Genomic DNA, 24,147 nt, shown 5'->3' on the forward strand with positions numbered 1-24,147 from the left:
TAAACACTCCGACAGGGTGCATCGCGGCGGAAATATTAATGGAACAATCCGATATCCGCGCGATCCTTCGTTCGGGGATTAATATGATCCTCATTTGATAATGTTGAGAGCCGTTGAAACGCGAGCTGCGGAATGGTCGCGCGATTTTATCATCGTGAAAACACCGGATTCCCTGTTCGGGAGTTCCAATCTCGAGTTGCATATTGTCTCGTTGCATTATCACAACGATATATATATGTGCAACCTCCAGGCGGCGCGGTCCGTCGTCATCGCATCATGTGCTATAGCTCGGTCGATGGGCGAGTCTCTTCGTTTCCGGCGGAATTCAATTTCCACGTGAGCGTTATCGAGGTTTGCGCCCACCGCCTACGCCTGCTGATGCTATGCAGATTGCAGATCCACGTCGCCGGTCGCGCGTTACAGCCTCTCGTCGTCGCGCTATCATCAGCATCGACAATTTACGACGCGATTGCCCCCGCGCGCATTTATCCGATGCGCGTGCACACGTAAGCAACATGTCCTTGCAATTTGCTAGGATAACCGACGCGCTGTTGCTACAACGATACGGCGGAAAATTGTCGCACAGGAAAAGTATATATAAGCCGTTCTCTTTATTATAACGTTGATCCCTACCTTCACTTTGCTCGAAGCAAGATCCTAAAACTGCTTCGTTATCTTGTGCTTGTTCAAGACCGCTGAGAGAGAACGCAAACGTAATGATTTTCTCTTTACATGAGATCAAGTCATTTTGGTGTGGGTTTAATTTCTTAATATAATTACACGTATTTTTATATCTAGTACGATCTTCGTACGATCTTGGAAGTTTCTTTTAACATGTTTACAAAGTTTACATTTTTTGTCTTAATTTGTTGATTTTCTTTTTGAAAGTAGTATTAAATTAATTCAATTATTTTACTTTTTTTTCTTGCTTTTTTTTCTTGAGGATCGAAGAAGAAAGTTTCGGTTTTCGGACAGCTTGTTTGGTGAATTAATTTCGCGAGCAAATTTGCGATTCCGTGCGTTCGCAACAACTGGTGGCAAAGTGCATTTTAATAGAATGCCTAAATTAACGATTACTGTAGCGTAGCGGATGTAGCGTTATCGAATCCGATGGAACGAATACGTGCACCACGTGAATATGGTACAATTCGCGTGTGAACTATTTACGGGACGGGAGAGGGAAGGACGTAACATATACACGCGCGTCGCGATAACGTGTAATGCAATTGGAATGACATCTCGCCACATTGATAAAACGGAATTAAATCGAAGTCTGACAATTTTTACGTTTGATGCGAGTTTTGCGAGCAATATAAACCAGCGCGTTAGATGGAAAACTAAAAGACAACAGGTTTTATTATTTCTCAATAAAACGAGATAGATCTCGTCATGTTCCGTACGGAGACGTAACAGACATGTGTGGTAAGTCACAAATTAAATTTACGTATTCGTTGGTGTGTAAATGCAATTTGTGTGTGACAACACGCTGAATCTCGACGTTTTATTAGAAAAAGCAACAAATTAAAAACTAAAAAAAAAAATTCAAACTTTTCTATGTTTCTTCGGCCGATTATCGATTTGATTGTTTTTGATTGTTCTATTATTCGAGTATCACTGTGTCATTATTTCAGTGTAACTATACAATATATCGCAGTTCTATTAATGCGCACGATATTGACTGTTGAAGTTGTTGAAGTTGTCGGAATAATAAGGTACAATAACGAGAGTCATGCGGCACATAATTAACATAGTTAACCAACAATAATAGCGAAAATTAATTAGACTCGCCTACAATTGTCATGTCATATGCGTGAACGCCGGGAGATCGTGTATGTACATACATTGACCGTTAAATATGAAATATATCTGTAACATAACTAATTCCTGTACTGAGTCAGTGCGTGTAACTAAAACAAACACGTGTACAATCGAAGAATCGATAACCTGTCACAATTGTTCGCTAATATACGTGTGTTCGCAGTGTCTTATCTCTTCTTCATCTTTTTCCCTCGGTTTGGTCACTGGAATACAAAACACTTTGACAGACGATGGTAATGTGTGTACGTCATAATTCGTGCTCCCGAAAAACATTGTTATTGTTGAAATAAGATAGTATCGTCTGCTACTAGTCACATAATGATCATCTTTTTTTATCAACGTAAAACTTGGTGTTAATTCCCTGGTAGAAATTGAAATTAGAAAATGCTCATTATTTAGCTATCTCGGCGGTATACAGTCCAAGAAATGGTCAATTTAATTGTCTTGTTTCAAGATATAAATGTAACGCTTTTTTCTAATTCCATCATTTAATGAATTCAATAAATATATGAATTATCAAGTCATTTCTTGACAATAAAAAATGTTCTCTCAAATATCAAAATAAATGACTTTATATTTAAAATAGTCAAATTTTTGCCATTATTTAAATATTTTAAATGAATTCATTGATTAATCAATAATAAAAGCTTTTAAATGGTCATTTTTTAACTATTACTTATCTTGTTTCATTTATTATGTCCAACGATGATTAAAAATTAATTACATGTTGATTATAATTATCTTCACATAACCGCTATCTAAGATAGACAACTTGATAACTATTAATAAGACGATATTAAAAAGATAAATAGTTGATGATAATAAACATTAAATTGCAACTCAAAATCAAGTGATATGTCCCAATTAAAACTTACACTAATTCCTTTCCTCTCGATACCATTCATCAGCATTATCTAACTCAAAATTATAATCACTGTAATGTTCATTTTCGTTATCTTCATGCTCTTTATTGCTATAATTTTGTTCACTCAAATCAGTTTGTTTGTTACAAGTGTTTGAAAGTATAATTCCATCTTCATTCTCACTTTAATCATTATTAAGATTTTTCTCACAATATGTATCACTTTCATCTGATGAAATATATTCATCTGCTAGACTTGAAAGTCTATAAGTTTTCATTGCTTTTCTTCTTAATCGGTGTTCACGCACTCTCTTCAAACTATTCATTTTATAATTTTTTAAGTTCAATATACAAAAAAAATTAATTCTACAAAAGTGACAAATTGATGAAAGAGCATGATTTGCACTTCAAAATCATTCAATTCGCAGGTTAGGATTATGTAAAATTTACATTGGATTGTTAAATTAGGTATTATCAGGGTAATAATAAAAGCCTAAAACTAGAAGTATGGTAAATCTTCTTAATTCTCTCTGAAATTATTACTACATATCAAAATTTCTTAGATTGTACATAAAATTGAAAAAACTTAATTTAATCAAGCAAAAAATTTTGTTATTACTTTGAAATATTCCTACATTAGTGAAAATTAGCAAATAATAAATTATTATTTCTATTTAATGACTTGCAATTGCCGATCTTTTATTTCTTGCTAATCATTTTTATAGGACATTAACGGCCTATTTTTTTTATTTCTTAGATTACAAAGTTTTTTGCCTAGAAAAGTGTATAAAAAATATCCATTTAATGGTCACTAAGATGAAAATAAGTTTTTCCTCATATTACAAGTCGGTAATTATACTTGAATCTATTATTCCTAATTTCATTTTTACCAGGGTTATTGCTAATTTTATTGCGATGCTGTTTGGTTTTTGTTTTACGTAGCTTGAGCCACTGGTATGTTTTTTGACAGTTTGTGATTATATGCGAGAGATACGTAAAATTAATAACGATGAGCACGCGTATGTCTAGTAAATTGAAAAAAAATAGATAAATAAGTCGCGAATATATAAAATCGCGTGACATATTAATTATTTACGATAACTCCGTTCCCTTTTCATTATCAGGAATATATTTTTCGTGTTCGTAAACATTTATACAAGTTATTAATAAATCGCATATGCGATAAATGCGGTGTACTGAATAAAATATCGGTGATCGTTGTTGCAAAGTTAATTAACGCGTAATCCCGCATAATTGCTGTATTCTATCCGAGTTCATTAATATTTTTTACTTGTTTGTGAAAACGGTTTGTGTGAATACACCGCATTCAAAATGTCGGACGAAATATCAGACGATTATTATTGTAGCGCATTAATTAGCGTAATTACCCCTGCTTTTCCAAGCGGCTCATATGAGTGAGAATCTTCAAGTGACGCACATATTCGGTGGTGTGCGAATTTATTTTACTATAATTTTGCCGATTATTTACCTGCTTAACATCGTCATTACACGTGAAATAGCACGTAACGATGTTTAATATTTTAATATGACAATTTGTGATTATCGCAAGAATCGTAACTCGATAGTCGCTTTATCGCACACATTCACGAATAAATTCTCACGAAAATTGAACAAACAAAAATATATGTTATTTTTGTTGACTCGACGATGGTCGCCATCATCACGCGAGCGCGTCAAATATGTTTTTTCTGTCTTAATTTTTGTATTTATTTCGGCAATAAATATAAGTGCCCATAAACCTCACGATTCAAAAATGCACGTATATATCCGGATAAATTTCTCTGACTACATTATTCACCTCCGTATATTTGCAGTGTAATTTTTTTCAAAAAATCTATAAAAAAAAAAAAAAAAAAAAACAGTAAAAAAGAACACAACAGAGAAATAGTAGTCATAACTTTGCGAGATCTACAGGCTCGCTCGTTCGTTCGTACATTCTATTAGATTCTGTCACCCTTATTCTTCTTATCTTCATCTTCCATTCTTGGCATAAAATGAGAATTGTGTTTGCGTGGTCATGAAAGACACATGGAGGGAGAATTTCGGAGAAGAAATAAAATGACAGTCTTGCAGCAAAACCAGGGAAAAACTTTTAGCCTTTCTATCTGTAGTCTATTTTCTTAGAATAAAGAGGTATCGCGCGCGCCCCGACTTCTACCGACGTACATACATACACGCTATCGACGAAATATATATCGTGTCTTCTGATTTGACTGTACTGAAAAGCACACTCTTCGGGCGATGACGATTCGTGAACATCCGGAAAAAAACATCTCGCGTGAATTCAATTCCGAGATGACATTTTCCGAAAATAAACGCTCTATCTACATTCACATTATTATAAAGAGTTGGTTATTTCGATGAGAAAACAATTTATTTCGAACAAAGCAATCACGATATCGTTAATTAGCTGCAAATCGTCGAATACGAAAAATGTGTCGGTTTAACATCAACAAACTGTCAGACCAAATTCCGAGATAACAAGACACATTTAATGAAAAGATAACGTTTTTCAATCAATGTTTTACATTCGCGCAGTTTTCAATAACAGGCTTTGCTTGTTATTTTTCGCATTACTTTGAGAAGTACTGATTAATTTTAAATCTCGCATATATATATATATACATCGAGTTTTAAGCAGATTCGTCTATCTTCTTTAAGGAGTAGAAAAAACCGAGTAGCGCGAGAAAGTTTTATTCAAGTAGAATTATATTATTGCTACTTTAGTGGAATATATATATTTGCAGTAATATTCGTAGCCTTTGGGAAAAGGTCGAGATCGAATTTTCTCAAGCGACAAGCGGAGTTAACGCGTTAGTAAAACAGATGAATATTTTTCGATAATAATATGATTGTACGCAAGTTGTCTTTGACATTTCGAATATCAAATGTGAAGCAAAATGTTAGAAAAAAAAAATTGGAAAACGATTGGCGATGGTTCAAATGCTTCTCGAGAAAAAAGATCTCGCATCTACCTCGTCTACAGTTTGTATTCTAGAGAAGTATTTCGGATTTTTATGTTCTTTCGATGCGAAACGCTGGGATCTGCTCGCAAAAAAAAATCAAACGTGATCGGCATTTCCGACCATTTTACATTACACCGCGAAGCGACATATAGATTTTACGGTCAGAGTAAAAATCACTATTTGTGTCTCTGCATGTAGATATCGAATTGAACGGTCAATAATTCGATTTGTTTTATCAGTTCACCATGTCACTTCCATGAAAAAATATTGGATTGCTAAAAAAATTGCAATTATTCCAAAAAAAAAAAAAAAGATTGAAGACAATTGTTCTGCAAGACAATAACTTTTTCAACCAAAAAAAAAAAACTATTTTCATTAAATTTGAACATTTATTTTTGCGCAACTTGTTGTTTCTAAAATTTTCGTGTAACGTTTTTTTTTTTAAGCAACATAGATAGAAGACGTGGAAATAAAAAACAACTGCAGATTTACTTATTTTAGTTTGCACAATGGAACAACTTGATATAGCAGTTAATCACTTTATGAAAAAATCGATCTGTTACATGAGTTTTTGGAATATCCGATATAGATATTTGTAAAATTACTGTTAGTGAACAGTTATTGAATTCTATGTAAAAAAAACCGTGTTAACCGTTTTTTTGCGTTATAAAAGGAAAAACCTCTTTTACCGTCGTTCGATTAAAGTCGAACGTCCGGAGATGTCTTTGAGATCGACTCCTTTCGCCCGACTCGCTTGAAATACACTTGTTCTACTCGTTCGCGTTCATTAATCGAATCTTCAGCGATCGATCGGCCAATATTGAAGATGAATTCTTTCTTTCCTCGCGATCGAGCACTTTGATCTCATCAAGCTCGTTAAAACGTTCAGAATATTTCAAATTCTTTCAGAAAACCGGTAAATATTCTTATGACTACCATATTCTCCGTTGCCCGCTGCATATGGATGAAAATACATACATATCTGTAAGCTCTGATATTTCTTATTACTTCATGAATGGTCACGCTAAAAAATTTTACAATCTGTTTGTTTTTCTCGACGCTATTTTTCCAGTATCAGATATTTCTCTTTAAACTGCAATAACTATGTGTGTGTGTGTGTGTGTGTGTGTGTGTTTCATTCTGCTAACCTACAAAAAGAATTATGTGTGTTCCACCGTCGGATCGGATCTCTCAATATTTATTCGCGAACCAACTTTCTGATTGCGATAAAAGTTGCAAAAGCCGTTTCCGATGTTAGTAAACTTTGTAATAAAAATGTTTGTTGTCAATATAAAAAACGCAATAGAGCTTTTTTGATCTGATAATCTCGCTACTTCAAAATAAAGAAATTGCCTTATTATTAACGCGTATTATTATTATTGCCTTATTATTATAAATAATGACAATTATTTTATTTTTATTGTTGTGCAATAGAATGTATGAAATTATACAAAGTAACACGACTTGATTAAAAACCAATTAACTCAGCGATGTGTGAGGTCACTCGCTTACACTTAACCGGGAAATGCGCAATGATATCTTTCGGTTTAATAAAAGTCTCTTTAACGCACATATCGTAAATCTCTTTTATGTATCCCGCTGTGTATATAGAACGGTCCTTGTTACGAACGGGGCGGCGCTTTGAAATAGCTTTACCGTCCATCGCAGAAATACCGTAATATACGAATTCGTACGGTTTTGCGCAATCTATCAGACCGCAGTACAGACGAGGAAATATTCGTTCGCATAGTTTCCGGCATTGAAAAAAGTACGTGGGAAAAAAAAAAAAAAAAGCAATCACGCTTCCTTACCGCTTCGCGCATTTCATGTTCGTTTGCTTTCATTTCTTTGCGGTGGAATTCTCGAGCGAACAGTCGAGATGTGTCACATTCGCGACCGGATGTATGAATCATTAACAACAAGAAACGGTATACTCGGCATACTCGGCAGATACACTAGCGGCCGTACAAGAGCTACGCAAAGGGCTCGCGGGAGGATTATGAGGATGGTTCCCATAAATTTAGCCGCGTTTGAACAAAGGGCGAATTCTCGGGACGCATCCGATACCTTGAGCGAACAAACCAACACGCTCACCGTTGTATATCTATTGCCTCGTCCTGGATTCTAGTTCTAACCGCGTTTCGGCGCTGTAACGAGATTACAAGGACTGAAAATTAACATCGAGGCAACGCCATTGGCGCGTTCAAGAAGTTGGTCGAAACTCGGATTGTCCGGGCATGTTCCCCCGTCGCGCGTTATATATCTCTCGGTCTACGTCCAAGAATACGAAAAGGGACCGATTGCTCCAAGTCGATTAACGGTTCGTTTATCGGATCGCGCGTGAATTGCTCGGCGAGCGTATATACCTATAGTTTGTTCATTGCCGTTCGTTTATTCGCCGTTATTCGCGCGGATATTCGATTTTCCCGTTCGGATAATTGCCGTCACCGTTTTCCCATCGCTGCTACGTCATATATTCTTGTACGAATGCACAGTTATAACTGATCGGTATTCCGTGTCTCCTTGTCAGTTGATTGCAGCAGTCCGATGTAACTCCCGCGGGATCCATCTCACGGTATATAACTGACGTGTAAAGGACGCGCGTGCAAGAGTTTGCACTTTCCGCAGCGCGTAGTTGTGGTGTATTCGGGAAATTAAATTAACTCGACACACACACAGAAGAGCGGCGCGCGTGTATCTGCTGAAAAATTTAGAGTAAAGACACTTTTTGAGGTAGGAAAACACAGACGCTTTTTTTTCTCTTATCGGAAGAAAAAACGTGCGGCTGGTTATACAACGCGATTTTTTATCAAGAATATTTTACGTTTACAATCGGGTATATTCGCTATTTTTTATTTCAGAACAATATAAATCATTCCCGTAATTCTCGTAGCAATTGACGACACGCTCTTTTTTTTTTGTGTATGAGATAAAATGTTTAACTTAATTAAATTTCTCGAAGACGCAATTTTATCGCGCAAATTATCAGCATTATTATTATCAGTCTTTAAATTACGTTATATTAAATGTTATTCATATTCAAGTTTATCGATTTGTACATTCAAATAACTCGAATATTTAGAGTTTGCAATTTGCTTAATGTACCGTTTCATGCTGTTTCAACTGCGAAATGTTTTGATTTTGTTTTATGTAAGCGCGAATATTAAACCGGAAATGTTAATTGCGACTGTATGAATGTTACTCAAATGGAAAAACTTCCGCGAACTAACTTAAATTCCAAATTAATTTATTTCTCCGCTATAGCTAATATCAAGATATATTTAGAAATCGCGCGCGCGTCGCGTATTTGTGGAACGGGAAATTGATACGCGAGTAAAGTAGAACTCGCGCTGCGAACGCGATACTCGACAGACAGAGCGACCAAGACCACACATGTGGCTGGCCGGTAATCGTCTGGTTCACACACGCATGTGTATATATGTATATCTACACGTACACATATAAAATGGACGAGCGCATAGGCGCTGCATGTAGTCAGCGACGAGTGGCGAAGCATCACGTGCATCGATCGTGCACCGTGACAGACGACGATCCGGGAGGATATACGACGGTGGGAGTGGTGGGAAAACGCTACAAATGAATAATAACCAACGACGCGACGTCACGTTGCGCCATGTCTACAAAGGATGAAAAAAGAAACTGCTCGCACAAACTTTACGTATCACGATCGTCGTTTTCATTCTGCGAGGAGTTTGAAACGACGCGAGGGTTGAAAGACGACGTGACGCGGGGGGGGGGGAGGAGGAGGGGGGAACGGCGGGATCCATCCAAGCGTTTCCGTTTGCCACTCTTGCGAGAATGGAAAAAAGACGAAAGAGGGGAAACCGAGCCGCGGCGGACGTTTTAGCGCGACGCCGCCGCCTCGTCGCGGAGGCGCTTGTCTTTGTCGTCACGAGCCAAGCCGATATCGCCAGCTTCCGCGATACGGCTCGTTCGATTTTTTCGACTCGCTGCGGGGAGTAACACAAAAACAACATTCAATAGAGCTTAAATGAAATAAACCACTAGGGCCGATCTCGCGGGGCGACATCTCACCCGAACTCGCTGCAAAAACGTCGGGCAAAGTTCTCTCCCGAGCGATTCCCAAAGGATGATACGTGTGACGCGGAACATTTCTGAATGATTCATGCTCGATATATCCGCCACCACTCGAGTTTAAGTCGGAGATTGAAGTCGGCATGAAACTTAGCTTGTGCGTCTTTCTCTCTCTCTCTCTCTCTCTCTCTCTCTCTCTCTCTCTCTCTCTCTCTTTCTTCTGATTCTCGGCAGCGAAAAACCATCTCGCTCTGGACGTAAAGCTGATGCGGGAAAAATGATCGGAGCGAAATGTCGACCATAAAAGCGCCCGCAAATTTATTATTTCTGTTGTTTTTGTAATATGACGCGACGAGCGCGTAAAGGCCAAGTGTATAAAAGGAATAAAAGTATACAAGAAAATTGTGTGGGCGCAAATATGTATGTGTGTTATTTAAAAAATTGTACGACGATAAATAAGATCCGAATTCCTTCTCTCTTTAGTCAGATGGGCGAGTATTTCAATTTGCTGACATTGAGCAAAATACGCAGGACAAAGTGAATATTGGACGAGCTTTAGCCGCAACGTCGCGTTGGCGATCGTTTTAAACGGTCGTAAATAAAGCCGTAAAACGCCTCCGCGTCTAGCAGGTCGGTCAGTTAGAAATGTCGCGAACAAGTCAGAAAGAAAAAATAGTGAAACTCCGTCGTAGGCAATATTCAATTATTCGTCGTGGCAATATGTACTCTCGCGGAGAGAGATTGAGTAACGAAAGTGCTCTCGCGAGTAGCTGTGAATGCCAAAGAGAAATAAATAATGGTTTCTCCTCAGTTTCTCTCGGTGAGATTCTCGATACAAGTGTGTACGCGAGTTATTTGCAGCGACGAACAGTCACGAAGTGTAACACGTGCGTAAATCGATAAAAAAGTTTAGCGCGCAAGTTAGAAGAACATTTCTGATCGAATATGAGCACTCAAGATAAAACCGAGAAAGAAGGAGGGAGATGAAGTGTAAGATCGTTCATCGGATAAATTAATAATTTGATAACGCGCTACATAGAGTCACGCGATCACGCGAGATGCTAAAAATAAATGCCTAATGTGAGATATACACACTCGGCATAATCGTTCGTAACATAATGTAGTCGCGAAACAGCTGTCTATTGATTTTCGCGGTCAGATTGAATGGAAGTTTCCCGAGCGAATGTATGGTGGTGCGGTGACGATGGTCGCAACCTTATGAGAATGCTCGTAATAATGCGGAACATTCGTAGCCGAACATTTACGAGCGAACGTTAGCTACGATCTAAGATTGCTATCAGACACGTTTTACGAATTATAAAATGTCCGGCGTACCTTCGTGAGTGTTTGAAGACACATCAGTTATTAATTATTTTTTAAAGTGTAACAACACACACACACATACACACACACAAAAGCTATAATATCACGGTGACGTAATATAATTACGTGAACTATTATCATGACCGAAAACGTCAACACAAGCGAAACGAAATAAAATATCATCGTCAAAAAATAAGTTACAATGTTCAAGCAATTTTTTATTTAAATGCTATGTTCACAATAATCATTCTGTGAACGCAATGTTCTGTAAATATATTTAATATTAAAATATTAAAATAAAACTTAAATATATATATACAATTATAATGAAAATATAATGCAAAGCTACTAAAATTTCATTTCAAATATTTTGTATATCGATATCCCGCGGATAATGATAGCGGGGAATTCTCTATTAAGGGAAATTGCACGGTCGAGCTAAGACCGATGAAGCCTATTGTCTTCATGATTGTCTCGGTATATGAGGACTCCGGGGAGCTACGACTTTGGTTATAAAATGCGTGCATTGTGGTTTTCATTACATCGTGCCGTGCAGCGTATTCAATCCGCGTTTTCGAACAGTAATTAACAGATATTTCAAGTAGCTTTTTTTATGAATGTGGCATTAGTAAAATTACTGCTCTTATATTGCTCGGGATTATGCCGAACAGAAAATCGGGAAAACGAAGTGTTTCTCGATGAACGTGAGATTGTTTATGCAATTGGATTGTCTTTTTTTTTCGGAGTTTTAGAGAGTGCTACGTAAAAATAAAAAAAAAAGCTTCAACTGAGATCGCTTCAATGTTGATAATAATGGCTTTTATTTACTTTATATTAAAATCTACTAAATGTGATCACTGACGCAGGTACACTGAGAAAAAAATACTATTAACTCAACTAAATGCGTTTAGTTGAGTTTCAGTTTGTTATCTGAAATATCTTGTTTTTTTAATTCAAGCATATGGTAATAAAGATAACAAATTCGTATAAGTTGAATTAACAATAGTGGTAATGAACATATTTAATTCACTAAACCATGAATTGTTTTGTCGAACATAAGTTGTGATAATTTCAAATAAAAGATACTGTTAAAAAAGATGAAATAGGCAATTCTCATTTACTTTAATTGAATATAATCTGAATTTCTTTGTACTAAGTATTTCATTTAATCAAACTGTTTATTTTTATAAGCAGACAAAATATTGTGTTGTCCTATTGTGTTGTACATTCAAAGTTACCTGTATTTAAGCAAATTATAATTTTGTTAAAACAACTAAATTGTCTTTCGGTATAACCTAATTATTATATCTATTGAAACATGATATCTTTTTACATTAATCAATATTTCATTGACAGCCCGTGACCGCTGCATATAGTTGAATCAAATACAATTTTGTTACTTCAACAACTTTTTTTTCTCAGTGTAGAAATTTTATACAGTCGATAGTTTAACTTTTAGAATTAAAGAGCTTTTTTTTATCACTGTTGATGTAACGTGTGATGTAAACGAAAATCAGATTGCGATTAATTTTTATCATGTTACAGTATATCACGTGAAGGTGATTGATCTGAAACGACGCATAGATAAGCGACATTGCTGTGGTGTCGTTGACAAGTTTTTTATTCTTCAGAAGAATAACAAATGTCAAAAGCTAACTCGTTATTGCACGTAGTGTTTGTGTGACAGCTCGCTCGAAGTATAGCCACTTACGGCTTCATTGTTACTCGAAAATTTCTTTCCATTGAGCCATTTGTTCAGATTCGAAAATAAATAAAAATCGCACGGGACCATATTTGACCAAATAAAATGGATGAAGCAGCAATTCAAGCTTGATAAATTTTAGCAATTGATATATGAGAACTGATGCATTTGTCAAAAAATTATTTACTTTGGCGAGCTGTCGCACAAACACCACGCGCTATAATGTGAGTCAATGTTTGACATTTGTTCTTCCGAAGAATGAAACTTGTCAACGACAATGTCGTTATCGCACGCATCGTTTCGGATATTTTATCAATTGCTTCTCGCATTGTATAACGAGAAGGATATAGTATAAGCAAATGATATAAAATTGCTTACAACGTAAAATTGATAATTTATCAAATGATGGGAGGAAAATATATACTACATATATCGCGTAATTTGTCATTTCCAGCGCCGTGGTTAATGGACAGAATTTTATTTGCGCGAACGTGTGACACGACAGAAAGCTGCAGTAAATTTGATCACGTTAAATATAATGATCGCGAACGAGGGTGCATTACGCCGCAATTAGATTATAATAGATATTCCCATTTATGTCAAGAGTGCCTGCTAATTTGAATTTTATCAAAGATACATGCGTGCCGCCTTCAAATGCTGTTAGCATTATACGGGCGAAAGGCAGATATTTGTAATTTTGTTCGTGAAAAGGTCACGTTTCGGCGCGCGATTAATATTTAACGAACGTTTGTTATTCGCAGCAACTACGACGTCGGTGCAAACGACGAAATCCATCCCGTTTTTCGCTAGCTCGGTACGCTCACTTGGCTCGAAAGTTGAATAGGATTACGCGCGTAACCAGCCGAGCTTGAATTTATAATCCAAAAGGACGACGGTGTCCGGCTAAAGGTGCGTCCGCGCGTGAAATTCCTCGTGACCGGCTTCTAACGAGGTTGTAATCCGTAATAGCTCGTAATTTCACAGTTATTATTCCTATAACGTGAACCTTCCCTACAAGTTCGTCCGACTGGCAAATTCACGCCAGTAATTTAGACTATAGGAGACAATACACGTAGAACAATCGTTCGCGCGCGCGCTATCGCATTTAAACCGATTCATACGCGACAGACAACGGACATTCGCCGCTCGGAGACGTTACATCGATAGTGTATAATTTGAATGCAACGCCAACATTATGTCCGGCGACATCGCCAGCGGCGTCCACTCGTCACGATTTATGTTACGAATATTACATTCTCCTGTACGCGTATTTTATCCGTTTTATGATTTATGTCGTGTTTTGTCCATCGACATTTCCATTTTAATGCTTCTCCGTGCATGTCTCCGATTTCCATAATCGAAGAGGCGTGTAACACGTTCCTCTTTCGCAATTATTTTTAACATTCTGTTGGGGTATTCAGCGAATGAAAGTATTGAGAAACGAGCGAAAACCGATACGGCCTCGAGTTTCTCGCCGTTGCATCGATTGTTTTTTTTTTCTTTTTTTTTTTTTTTTGTAATCGACGACGACCTATTGTCGAAAAAAAACTCGCTCTCTAATCTCAGATAAAATTTCGTGCGGGATCGTCTTTTTCGGTGTTTCCCCTCTCCCCCCCCTCCCCCGACGTATCTATGAAGCTATTCGTGCGTCCGTGAACAATTTTACGAAGATCCATTCTATCGATCGTCTTGTTCAGAAATTGCGGACGTTTAAATTGGTTCTCGGATAAGACAGCTATTTTCCACGGAGTTAAACGCGGAAAACCGACGCGCGTAGATCAAATTCGTACATCTCTCTCTCTCTCTCTCTCTCTCTCTCTTTATAAAAGTCTCTACTCTCGATCGTAATTAAAGTTAAGAGTATATGGTGTGCGCTTAGCGCAACTTTCGAACTTATTCTCGTGGGATAAATAATGCAAAACTTTTTATGGCAATTAAATGTGCTCGTAGCACGAAGACCTGCCACGATTGAATTTTTTATCGAGTGACCTCAAAGTGACCTCGAGAGTTACCGTTTGTTTTTTTTTTTTTTCTAACAAAGAATTGTGTATGAACCGGAAGTTATCGAGCAAGGAGATCATTGAAAAATCTACTCGCTCAAGTGGAATAATAAACGCGACAGCAGATTTTTCGGCCTCGCAACTGATCAACGAGGCGTGCGCATCTTCGATAAAGCTTCTTTTAAATGTATTCCACGATGATCTAATAAGAGTTTAAGCGTCCCGCGTCAACCTGAAGATTGAGACTATCCATCACGTTCGAATTTATTGACTGATCCCTTTTGTAACTTACTTTAGGAATATCAAGGCTAACATATCGCTAGCAATTGTTTTGTGCTGTATCGAATTGATCGGAAATTAATAAATTTGTTCGGAGATGAAAAAAGAGAATAATGTCACAACGTCACAGTGTTTGACTGACTAAAAAGCTGATACAATTATGACAGAGTCTTTCGCATCTTTATGAAATACTTCAATCATTTGAAAATATTAATCCAAAAACAAAATATTGATTTTAATTTTGTCGATATTTATTTGAGTCGCGGAGAAAATTAATTATATCAAGCGTTTCTCTCATCAATATTTTTCGAAAATCACAGTTATTTCACAGCTATAAATAATGTAAAATTCAGATAAAAAATGTTTAATATAAGCGAAGAGAGAACGTTTGCGACAAATTCTATATAAAAAATGTCACGCAAAAACCGGCGTTTTAAAAGAAAAATTATTTAACAGCGATTTTATTCGCGCGTGAGCTGCTCAAATTGGTGGTAGAAAAAAAAACGGGAATTATTTTTTTATCCGCAATATACAAAAGCGCGGACGAGCAGTTAGGATATATCATTCGGGAAACGATTCAAAGGGAAAAAAGCCTGTCGCCTGTTTGTTAGGCGCGGTTTGTATAAAGTTGCATCTGGTTTTATTTCTACATGTGGGTATGGCGGAGACAGAAACGGTAAACGAGCACGATGTGCAAGTTTTTTACGGCACGTTGAGCCACTCTCTGTACTCGAAAGAAAAGCGAGAAAGCAGAGAATATTGTCGGATGAGATTACATTTTTCTGTCGACACCGTGCGCCGTGGAATAAACGCTTTTAGCTATACAGACAGCTCCGGCAAACGGTGGTGCGCTTTGTTTAGTTAATTCATATTATACGTTATTACAAGGCGTGTCTGACGGACGCAAGATGACGACGTAAATTCTCATTGTGTGTTTAAACAGATTGAGAGACAACTATGTACGATGAATTGATTGAAATTCGATTACTTTTCTCTCGCCACGTTATATATATATAATGATAATATCGATAAATATATGATAACCAAACTGTATTTCAAGTTAAATTAATGTTTTCACATCGATGTGATAGCTTGTTAGAAAACGGAGATAAATGTGACGTTTTTATTTGTGTGTAAAACGCTGTACATTCAACCCCTGATACGATTTATTTCGGTTATCGAGATCAAAGCGCCGTCGTGCGACAACGTGCAACATAAAATGTTTATAACTTAGCGACAGAAATGTTGGCTGATAGATATATTATTGACGCAGGTGTGAAACTACGGCGGAGAAGCTACTACGTGGTTTGATAAAGTTGTGTTTGCAACCAACGCGCTTGACGTTTATTTCACAGTAATATTATTTCATATAGTATATACAACTTTTTATTATACTGGGTCAATCAATCGATTGAGTTAAACGGAAATTGACGGATATAAAAAAGTGCAAAGGCAAATAGAGCTGCTAAACTAGACTCTGTCGGAGATTTTGTGCGCACTTCCTTTCCATATCCGATATAAATTCTTTTTTCATTGAATAGAGAATAGATTGTTGTGCTCTTAATACTTTGCAAATAAGTGATCTCTTTTTCTTAGAAACTTATAACAATAAAAATACGCTTTTCAATTAATTGTAAAATAATTTATATTTTCTATTAATACTTCATAATTTAAAAAAAAAAAAATCAAAAGAGTATAATTGCCTTTGTGTGCGAGCCAATAAATGTCTTCCCGCTGTAATTAGTGTTTTTTCTTTTTGTGACGCGTATGTAAACATTTGAACATGACGAAAAAGGAGAGCCGTTCGTTCTGTTGTCATTAATTGTAACATAATCGATATCCAAGAGTCTCTTTTAGGAAAGACAGGAGACATAAGAAATTGTTGACTTAGCTTGTCCGTAGACCATTGCTGTGTCGCTTAAACGAGATTCGTTTGCCAAACGAATTTGCACCTCCGTACGTGATGTCTATTAATCGAATTTGCTTTGCGCCGGTCAGGGACGAAAATCTCAATAAGGGTTTGTGTGAAATCCGTCGTCATCGATTGCCGAGTTGAACGCAGGTCACTTGGAAATATCCGAACCAAAAAACACGCTCGCCCTTTGCATTTAATTCACCTGAATGAATCTCGCCGAGAGCTCTCGCCCACCTATAGTCTATCTTTGCGCGCGCGTTCGACGCTCGTAATATTTTAGTCGGCCATTAATGTCGGCGCGACCGATTTTCTACGGGAAAACGATCGGCAGCACTGTCGGGTTCGTTATCGAGATATTTGTTTTTTTTAAAAAACGTTCGCGTTTTACCGAGTCGAACCTAACTTGCGCCACGACAACAAACAGACTGTTTACCTCGGTATATGAACACGTTGATATAAATATGAAAAACTTGATGGTAAATATGAGTTATACCGCGGCGTTGCAACTTTTCTACTGAAAGATCAAACAAAGAGAGAGATGCAATTCCGATTGTAGACGGCGTTCGCGCTCGTTATCAAACGTAGCTCTCGTTCAACGGAAACAAAGCCACGTGGCGTGGCGAGCGTTGGCGGCGGCGGCGGTATGCCATCGTTTCCGACAGGGCAAACTTTGCAACGGCGAAATGGATTAAACGCGTTTTATCGAATGAAGGAAAGTACGTCGTTGCGGCCGCGTATTGAACGACCGCGCGATCGATGCGCGCTTAGCGTGCAGACGCGGAAAGCGTGCAGAAAGAAAGCGCGAAACGAGAAAGAAAGAGAGAGAGAGATAGAGAGACTGAAAAAAGAAAAAAAAATAGACGAGATAATAATCGTTCGACGTTGGAGGCTGCGGGTTTCCTTGAGTGCAACACGGAAGGATTGGCAAAATAACGCAGTAGGTCAGTCGGAAGAACTCGAGAGAAGCCAATCTCTACGTCTTTCGGTTTTCCGCGATCCGTTCCCCAGCTCGCTCGGAAAGAATGCACACGACTCGGAAGATCTACTTTTTTCAAGAATGCACCGAAAGGAACATTTTTCCGTTCAGCGGAGCGAGTCTCAAAGACCGATTTTAACTCGGGATTTATGCGAGCTGGCGAACACACACTGGCAGTAAGCGAGAAATTTATGGAAATCGCGATAATTAGGTACACACGCGACTCCGTTATATTAATCTATCAAGTGAGCGAGTTTGCACGCGTCTGTACGCGACAACGCAATGATAAAGCAGCTGGTACGGCGGCGCGCGATGGCAAGTTGTTACTACTTACAGTACGTGTCGGTGGTGAGTCGATCGATGGTATCCTGCTTGAGTTTGCTGTTCTTCTTGCCCATGTTCGTAGATTCTCGGAACTGCGGACTTAACGAGTTACACCGGTCGTCGAATCGAAGATCTTGTTCGTTTCTTGAATATTTCTTTGGAATTTTCACCGTCCAGCTCGCATCTCCCGGATTACATCGAATCCCGCGATTAACGTGCCAGAGAGATAAAGTTAATTTTTCCGAAGCTTATTCGACGGCCAGAATCGACGTTGTTCTCACGGCGCTAGACGGAAAAATTCCGTCGCTCTCGATAAAAATTTCTAGACACGCTCGAACACAATCGTGTCTCGTCTAAAACGATGTTTCACGAGTTCCTTGAACTCCTCTTGTTTCGAGGTCGAGCGGGGACCCTATCGAATCCCACTCGATAAGTTTCCTTGCCTGCAACTTCCTCCCTCACGTCGAGTCGAGCCAGTTCGCCTCTGTCTCGAGAAGTTCGCCGATGGATTCAATTTGGAGGTGTGTTTTGCAGGAAGAAGGCGGAAACTTTCTTCGATCTCTCGAGAACGCTTGACGGCTCGCGGTGAATTTGCGTTGCGAACGAGAGCGCGTGCAAGCCTCGAGAACAATGGGGTTTGATTTAATTTTCGTCCGCGTGGAACGCGGCACGGCTATGTTTAATCAATTTAATTACGACGTGACTTCGACATAACTCGACGATATATTGTCTTATTAACGGGATCGATGCGATGATATGCCTTCTACGTAGATTTTCTTTTCGATGATATTGCTTTTTCTGCGAAGAAAGATAAGACAGAATTTTATTTTAATGAAAGCGCGAACTCTCCTGTGAATCGCGCCTGCAGCTTTTCATTTCTCTCTCTCTCTCTCTCTCTCTCTCTCTCTCTCTCTCTCTCTTTCTCTCTCTCCTTTCGTTCTCGACCACGGTTCACGACCTTTCAAAATGTCATCGCAGAAATTAAAGATTTGACGCTGCGCATCTCAGAATCGTAATTCTCAGACGGACATTAAGTGAGTGATAATTTTCCGATGCGGTAAACTTCGCGGAATCATTAATCGCGCCGCTCGGAGAAGTTCTGAAGTACGCCGACGAGCTTCGATTCGCGAAGATCGTATCGGGAAATTAAGACGGAGGAGCACCCTGGAAAATGTTGGAAAAGTTTGTCGAAGTAGGTGCGCGCTCGATAAATCTGTTCTTAATTTCCGCATTTTTTTTTCTCGCTTGAATTGAGAGTCATTAGACATTTATCAAATTTTCACGAATTGGACAAATTTTTCGAAATACGTTCGAAGATATCGAAGTGCAAACGCGAAATAGCGTTATCGACGGAAATACATCGTGTCTCAGAACGAACATATCGGAGTTTCAAAGGCCGTAACGCGAGACGACCGGTACTGACTTGCTTTCAGAACTTGCACTAGCCAATCCCTTCAGGGCTATTATGTGTAAGGGTTTTAAAGGCCAAATAGCGTATATCATCAACCTTAGGATTAAATAGAATTTCCAGCAAACGTATATTTTTCTTAGCTCTTGCTGTCACGATTTGATTACGCCGTTACGATCGCGATACCTTTTAATCCAATATTTTGCCGCATATTATAAAAAAAATTTATTAAGCGCTGTTTGTTACCTGAAAGCAATAGCGTTAATTTTTTCTTCTTATTCTACCGCGACATACTTTTAATTAACGTTTAAGAACGATGGTGTTGTTTATCATAAGATAAACACACTTTTATTAGACACACATTTCAATCAAAACACTCTTTGAATATTCATAAGCAAGATATCAATTAAGTTTAGATTATACTTGATGTTCGTCAAAACTGACAGCAGAGAATGTATAAATAATTATTGCTCTCGAAATGATGACTTTTGTCAGTCTACGCGGATCGATCATCGGCACATAAGAACTTGAGATATGCATCGGTGCATTTATTACGTCATTAGTGCCGTTGAATAATTAATTGAGTTTTTTCTCGCGTTTTTTTTTTTCTATCATTCTAATTTCCTCCGTCTCTCGGTGCAAACGAGCGGATTAATTGAGTTGCGATTGAAATGAAGGCAAATTTGAAACGAAAGGAAAAGCTGCGGGAAAATTGAACGTGAAAAGGAAATATGGAGATTCGAAACGAATGTTCGTTCAATGTGAAAATTTGGCGAAAAACTTGACGGTATATAACAATGGACGAATGAGAGACGCGCATGGTCTCTCTTGTTGGAGAGATGTGGGACGAACGTTGGAGAGAACGTGAGATGAACTTACACGGCGAAGTTTTGGGCTTCGCCGCAACCACCCGGTATGGAGAGATCTTATTCACGCGTCTGAATGACGTGGAGGATAGTCGAAGCGAATAACCGCCGAGTGTGAGATCTCACTAGGAAGAGAAACTCATGAATCCGAATGCAGATCGGTCGCGGCTAATACGAATTCATATCACGTCGCGTTTCGCGGTGGCGCGTAACGTCGCGTCGGGGTTCCCCCGCAAAGTTTCGGAAAGAAGAGAGCGGGGAGAAGGAGGTATAAACGCGCGATACCGGGTAGGTATTTGATTCACACGGCGCATCGTCGCGTCGCAAAATTGCGGAAGTCGATCTGCATGAGAGAGAGACGCGCCGGGCAACTCCACACAGCAGCGGGGATGACCCAGCGAAATTCGGGAATATCGAAGGCCGCGGCGAGAGATGGAGACGAGGGGAGAGAGAGGGGAACCTTGTCAAATGATTAACTTTCGGTCGAGGTCGTGCTGCACCCTTGACCTCGTGCGGCACGACCTCGCGATGATACCTGGAGCACGCGTTTTTACGTCATTATCATTGAGTCGCGGGGAACAACGAGACGATTGGCGAAGAAAAGAAATGTACGTTCGAGCGCTAAAAAAAACGCGGAAGAAACGCGAAAGTTGCTTAAACGGGAAACGGGACGTAGGATCGAGCGCAATTTCGCGTTCTCCAGTTTATGAATCCTCCGGAGAACGGTCGCGCAAAGCTCATTATCGAGAGACGTTCTTTTGGTGGCGCCCATTCATAAAACAAACCGGATATCGACAAGCCACTCTCCAAAGTGCACTTAAGCGTCGTGTGTCCACAGCTGCACTCGATCGCGATAAAGGGTGCCCGTCGTCACGAATAGCAACTCGCGCGACTTTTGTACGGAAACGTCGATAGAGTAGTGGAGAACGGTGTCGTACAAAGACGAGGAAGGTAGCCGACGAGCGGTTGCATGTAATCCGCAAAACGTGCTCGAAACCATCACTAACAACAAGAGAGATCATGCCGGACAGATGGAATGAAGATACAGTCAATATCGTGCTTCGATGTAATTTAACTCGCTCGATCGAAGCTCGTCTGCGGCGGAGGTGAATTATAATCTCGACCTGTCGCAACGCGATTCAACGCGATAGTATTGAGGCTCGATCGTTCGCGCAGGATCGGTTTTGTCACACGCAAGCTGACGAACCAGACGTTGCCTCGAACTGGCGAACCAATCCGTTTGCCAATTGGTCCCGGATGTGTTTCGGGAAACGAGGATTCTCGTTCCCCGTTTTTGCGTTTGTGTCGATCCGAACCTGTGCTTGCGTTCCTTTACGAGGACCGTATTCGTAGACTCGGCGGTGAACAGGGTTTCATTCATGAGTTCTCACCGCTTGCGAGATACGTTCGTCGGCGAAGCGCGGATCGGTGACGTCATAGCGTCGCGGCGCCTGGCGTCAGACTGGCTCGGCGATGATATTATGTGGAAGTGTGTTAGGTTACGATAGCGCAAGCGCACCACTCTAAACCTGAGGAGGATGCTATCCGCCCTCCCGCGCCGGTTCCTCCGATTCCGCCGTCACCTTCGATCCTCCTCGCGCTTTCTCCTTCTCTGTTGAACTCGCATACTCGCCGTCTCGGTCGATCGCGCTCGTTCTGCGTCGTTTCCACGCTTGTCTTTCCTTTCCCGATTTTCCAACTCTCTCGTGCTTTTTTGATTCGTTTTCTCCGTTCATCCCGTGTGTGGAGGAAATTTTTCCGTCTCGATTTCTCGCACAAGCAACGTTTTCTGTCTCTTTTGCGCGCTCGCTTCTTTGCGCCTACGTCTCTCTTTCGCGGATTCGTTTCTGCTATTTCATCTCTTTCATCTTTTTTCCTTTGCGCGCGCGCGTGCCCGGATGCCTTTACCTCTTCACTTACATTTGACCATAATTCTCGTCTTACAAATATTGTTAGCACCCAGACACTTTAGGGGGAGAAACTTTGGTACCGTCGCGTCTCGTAAACTTCCATTATGAAATTAGCCCGACCGAATATTCGTATTTGGCAAAATTTCGCGTTTTGGTTTTTTACTATTATTTATTATTGCTTTTTATTATATCCAGTTACTTTACTTTATCGTGTGTTTGCTGCTTTCGTTTTTCCAACTTTATTACGCGTTGTAACAAGTCTCATTTTACGCTTTGCTTTCATCGCTTCTGCGTTGAAAATGTTTAGCAAACAAAAAAGATAACCAGCCAGTAAAACGCAAGTACACTATTGTAAAATACCGGTTTATTTCGCAAAAAAAAAATGAAATAATACATGTCGTGATCAAGAGTAAAAATAACGAAACGCGAGAAAAGCATGACGAGACTTTTTTGAAGTTTTTTTTATGATTTAACAACATCAATTACTATTGCGCTATTAAAAAGAACAATCTCGCGAAAGGTTCATAAAAATCGCGTTATCCCGATAGCTTTACTTTGATAATAAAACAGAGAGGAGGAATACAAAGTAGGGAACGAACATAAAAGCACGTGGAAGAAGGAACACAGGGAGAAAGAATTTTTTGGCGGTGTTTTATCGTAATGAGATCAATCACTTAAAAAAAAACCCCGTTGGTTGTCGGGATTTGCGATGTCGTAGGGAAAAAAAGGATGCGTTCGTGAAATAACATTTTTCGATCGAGTGAAACTTAAGGGAATGAAGAAGATACGGATGTTCGACTAGTATATTTCACCGGTAGAAGATTTTCGTGCTGCGTTGAAACTTCTTCGGGTTCGCCTCGACGTGATGGATCTAAATCGTCGCGAATTCGCCGACTGATCCATGAATAAAAGAAACAGTTTGCGCGATGCCGCTGATACGTTAGTTTCATGATAAAACGATTTATTTCAATCGTCGCTCTATCTTTATACCGATACTCAAAAAAAAAGTTACATTTTTCTAAATACGATATATATTCAATATATATATATATATATATATTTGACATTCACAATACATATATTCAACAAAAAAAAATAAAATTATTATTATTATTATTATTATTAGAGACAGCAGTACAATTATTCGCAATTATTCGTGATGATTCGATTTTCTTCTTATCTACGATATCTTTTACTTTTAATGTTCCTTCGTGATAGCAATTTAATCACGTTACTCCGCGGTAATAAATTCTCAGCGTCTAATTATCTTCTCGAGATAAAAGCTTCACCCGTTTTCTCTCTCTCGAAATCGAGCTACGATCCGAATTGCAGTGCAGCTGACCATGATTGGTGCGATTTGATTTGGTTCGCGGTTTCGGTCAGTCACAAACGTCGCAACTCTATCCTACGTTTCAACTTCTGAAAGAGTCATAGCATTCTCCTCATCCCTTTCCTTCTCCTAAAGTAATAACAAAAGTGCTCGAGACGACATACATTGAACGACAACGCATAAAAGCGCAAACAAAAGTGGAGCACGTCAGCAAGTCCTATCGTGGCAATTCTCGTGGCATAAAAACGTCAATGATTTTCTCCTTCGTGAAAATGGAGCTGCGATCAACAACAATGTGGACGGCAATAACAGATACACTTGCGTGATGCGAGAGTAAAACGCGATTCGTCAAATTGTTTACAGACGTCGCAATTCTACGGTGAATAATTGC

General features: G+C 39.1%; 1 protein-coding gene across 2 annotated transcripts in view; it reads right to left on the minus strand.

Annotated features, from left to right (window-relative positions):
- LOC109858182 (frequenin-1) overlaps positions 1-21,962 on the minus strand; it is a 49,383-nt gene extending 27,421 nt beyond the window's left edge. Inside the window, exons 1-2 of one of the 2 annotated variants that reach the window (XM_020435208.1) lie at positions 21,908-21,962; positions 18,253-19,040 (exon numbers count right to left, since the gene is read on the minus strand). In XM_020435208.1, the coding sequence (XP_020290797.1) occupies positions 18,253-18,316 (64 nt within the window). In that variant the 5' untranslated portion in view covers positions 18,317-19,040; positions 21,908-21,962. Of the gene's footprint in view, positions 1-18,252; positions 19,041-21,832 lie in introns of both variants that reach the window. The other variant, XM_020435207.1, reaches the window with a different exon arrangement.
- Positions 21,963-24,147: the final 2,185 nt, after the last annotated feature.

The sequence above is a fragment of the Pseudomyrmex gracilis genome, unplaced genomic scaffold, assembly GCF_002006095.1.
Source record: "Pseudomyrmex gracilis isolate BER0280 unplaced genomic scaffold, ASM200609v1 scaffold_191, whole genome shotgun sequence".
NCBI lineage: Eukaryota > Metazoa > Arthropoda > Insecta > Hymenoptera > Formicidae > Pseudomyrmex > Pseudomyrmex gracilis.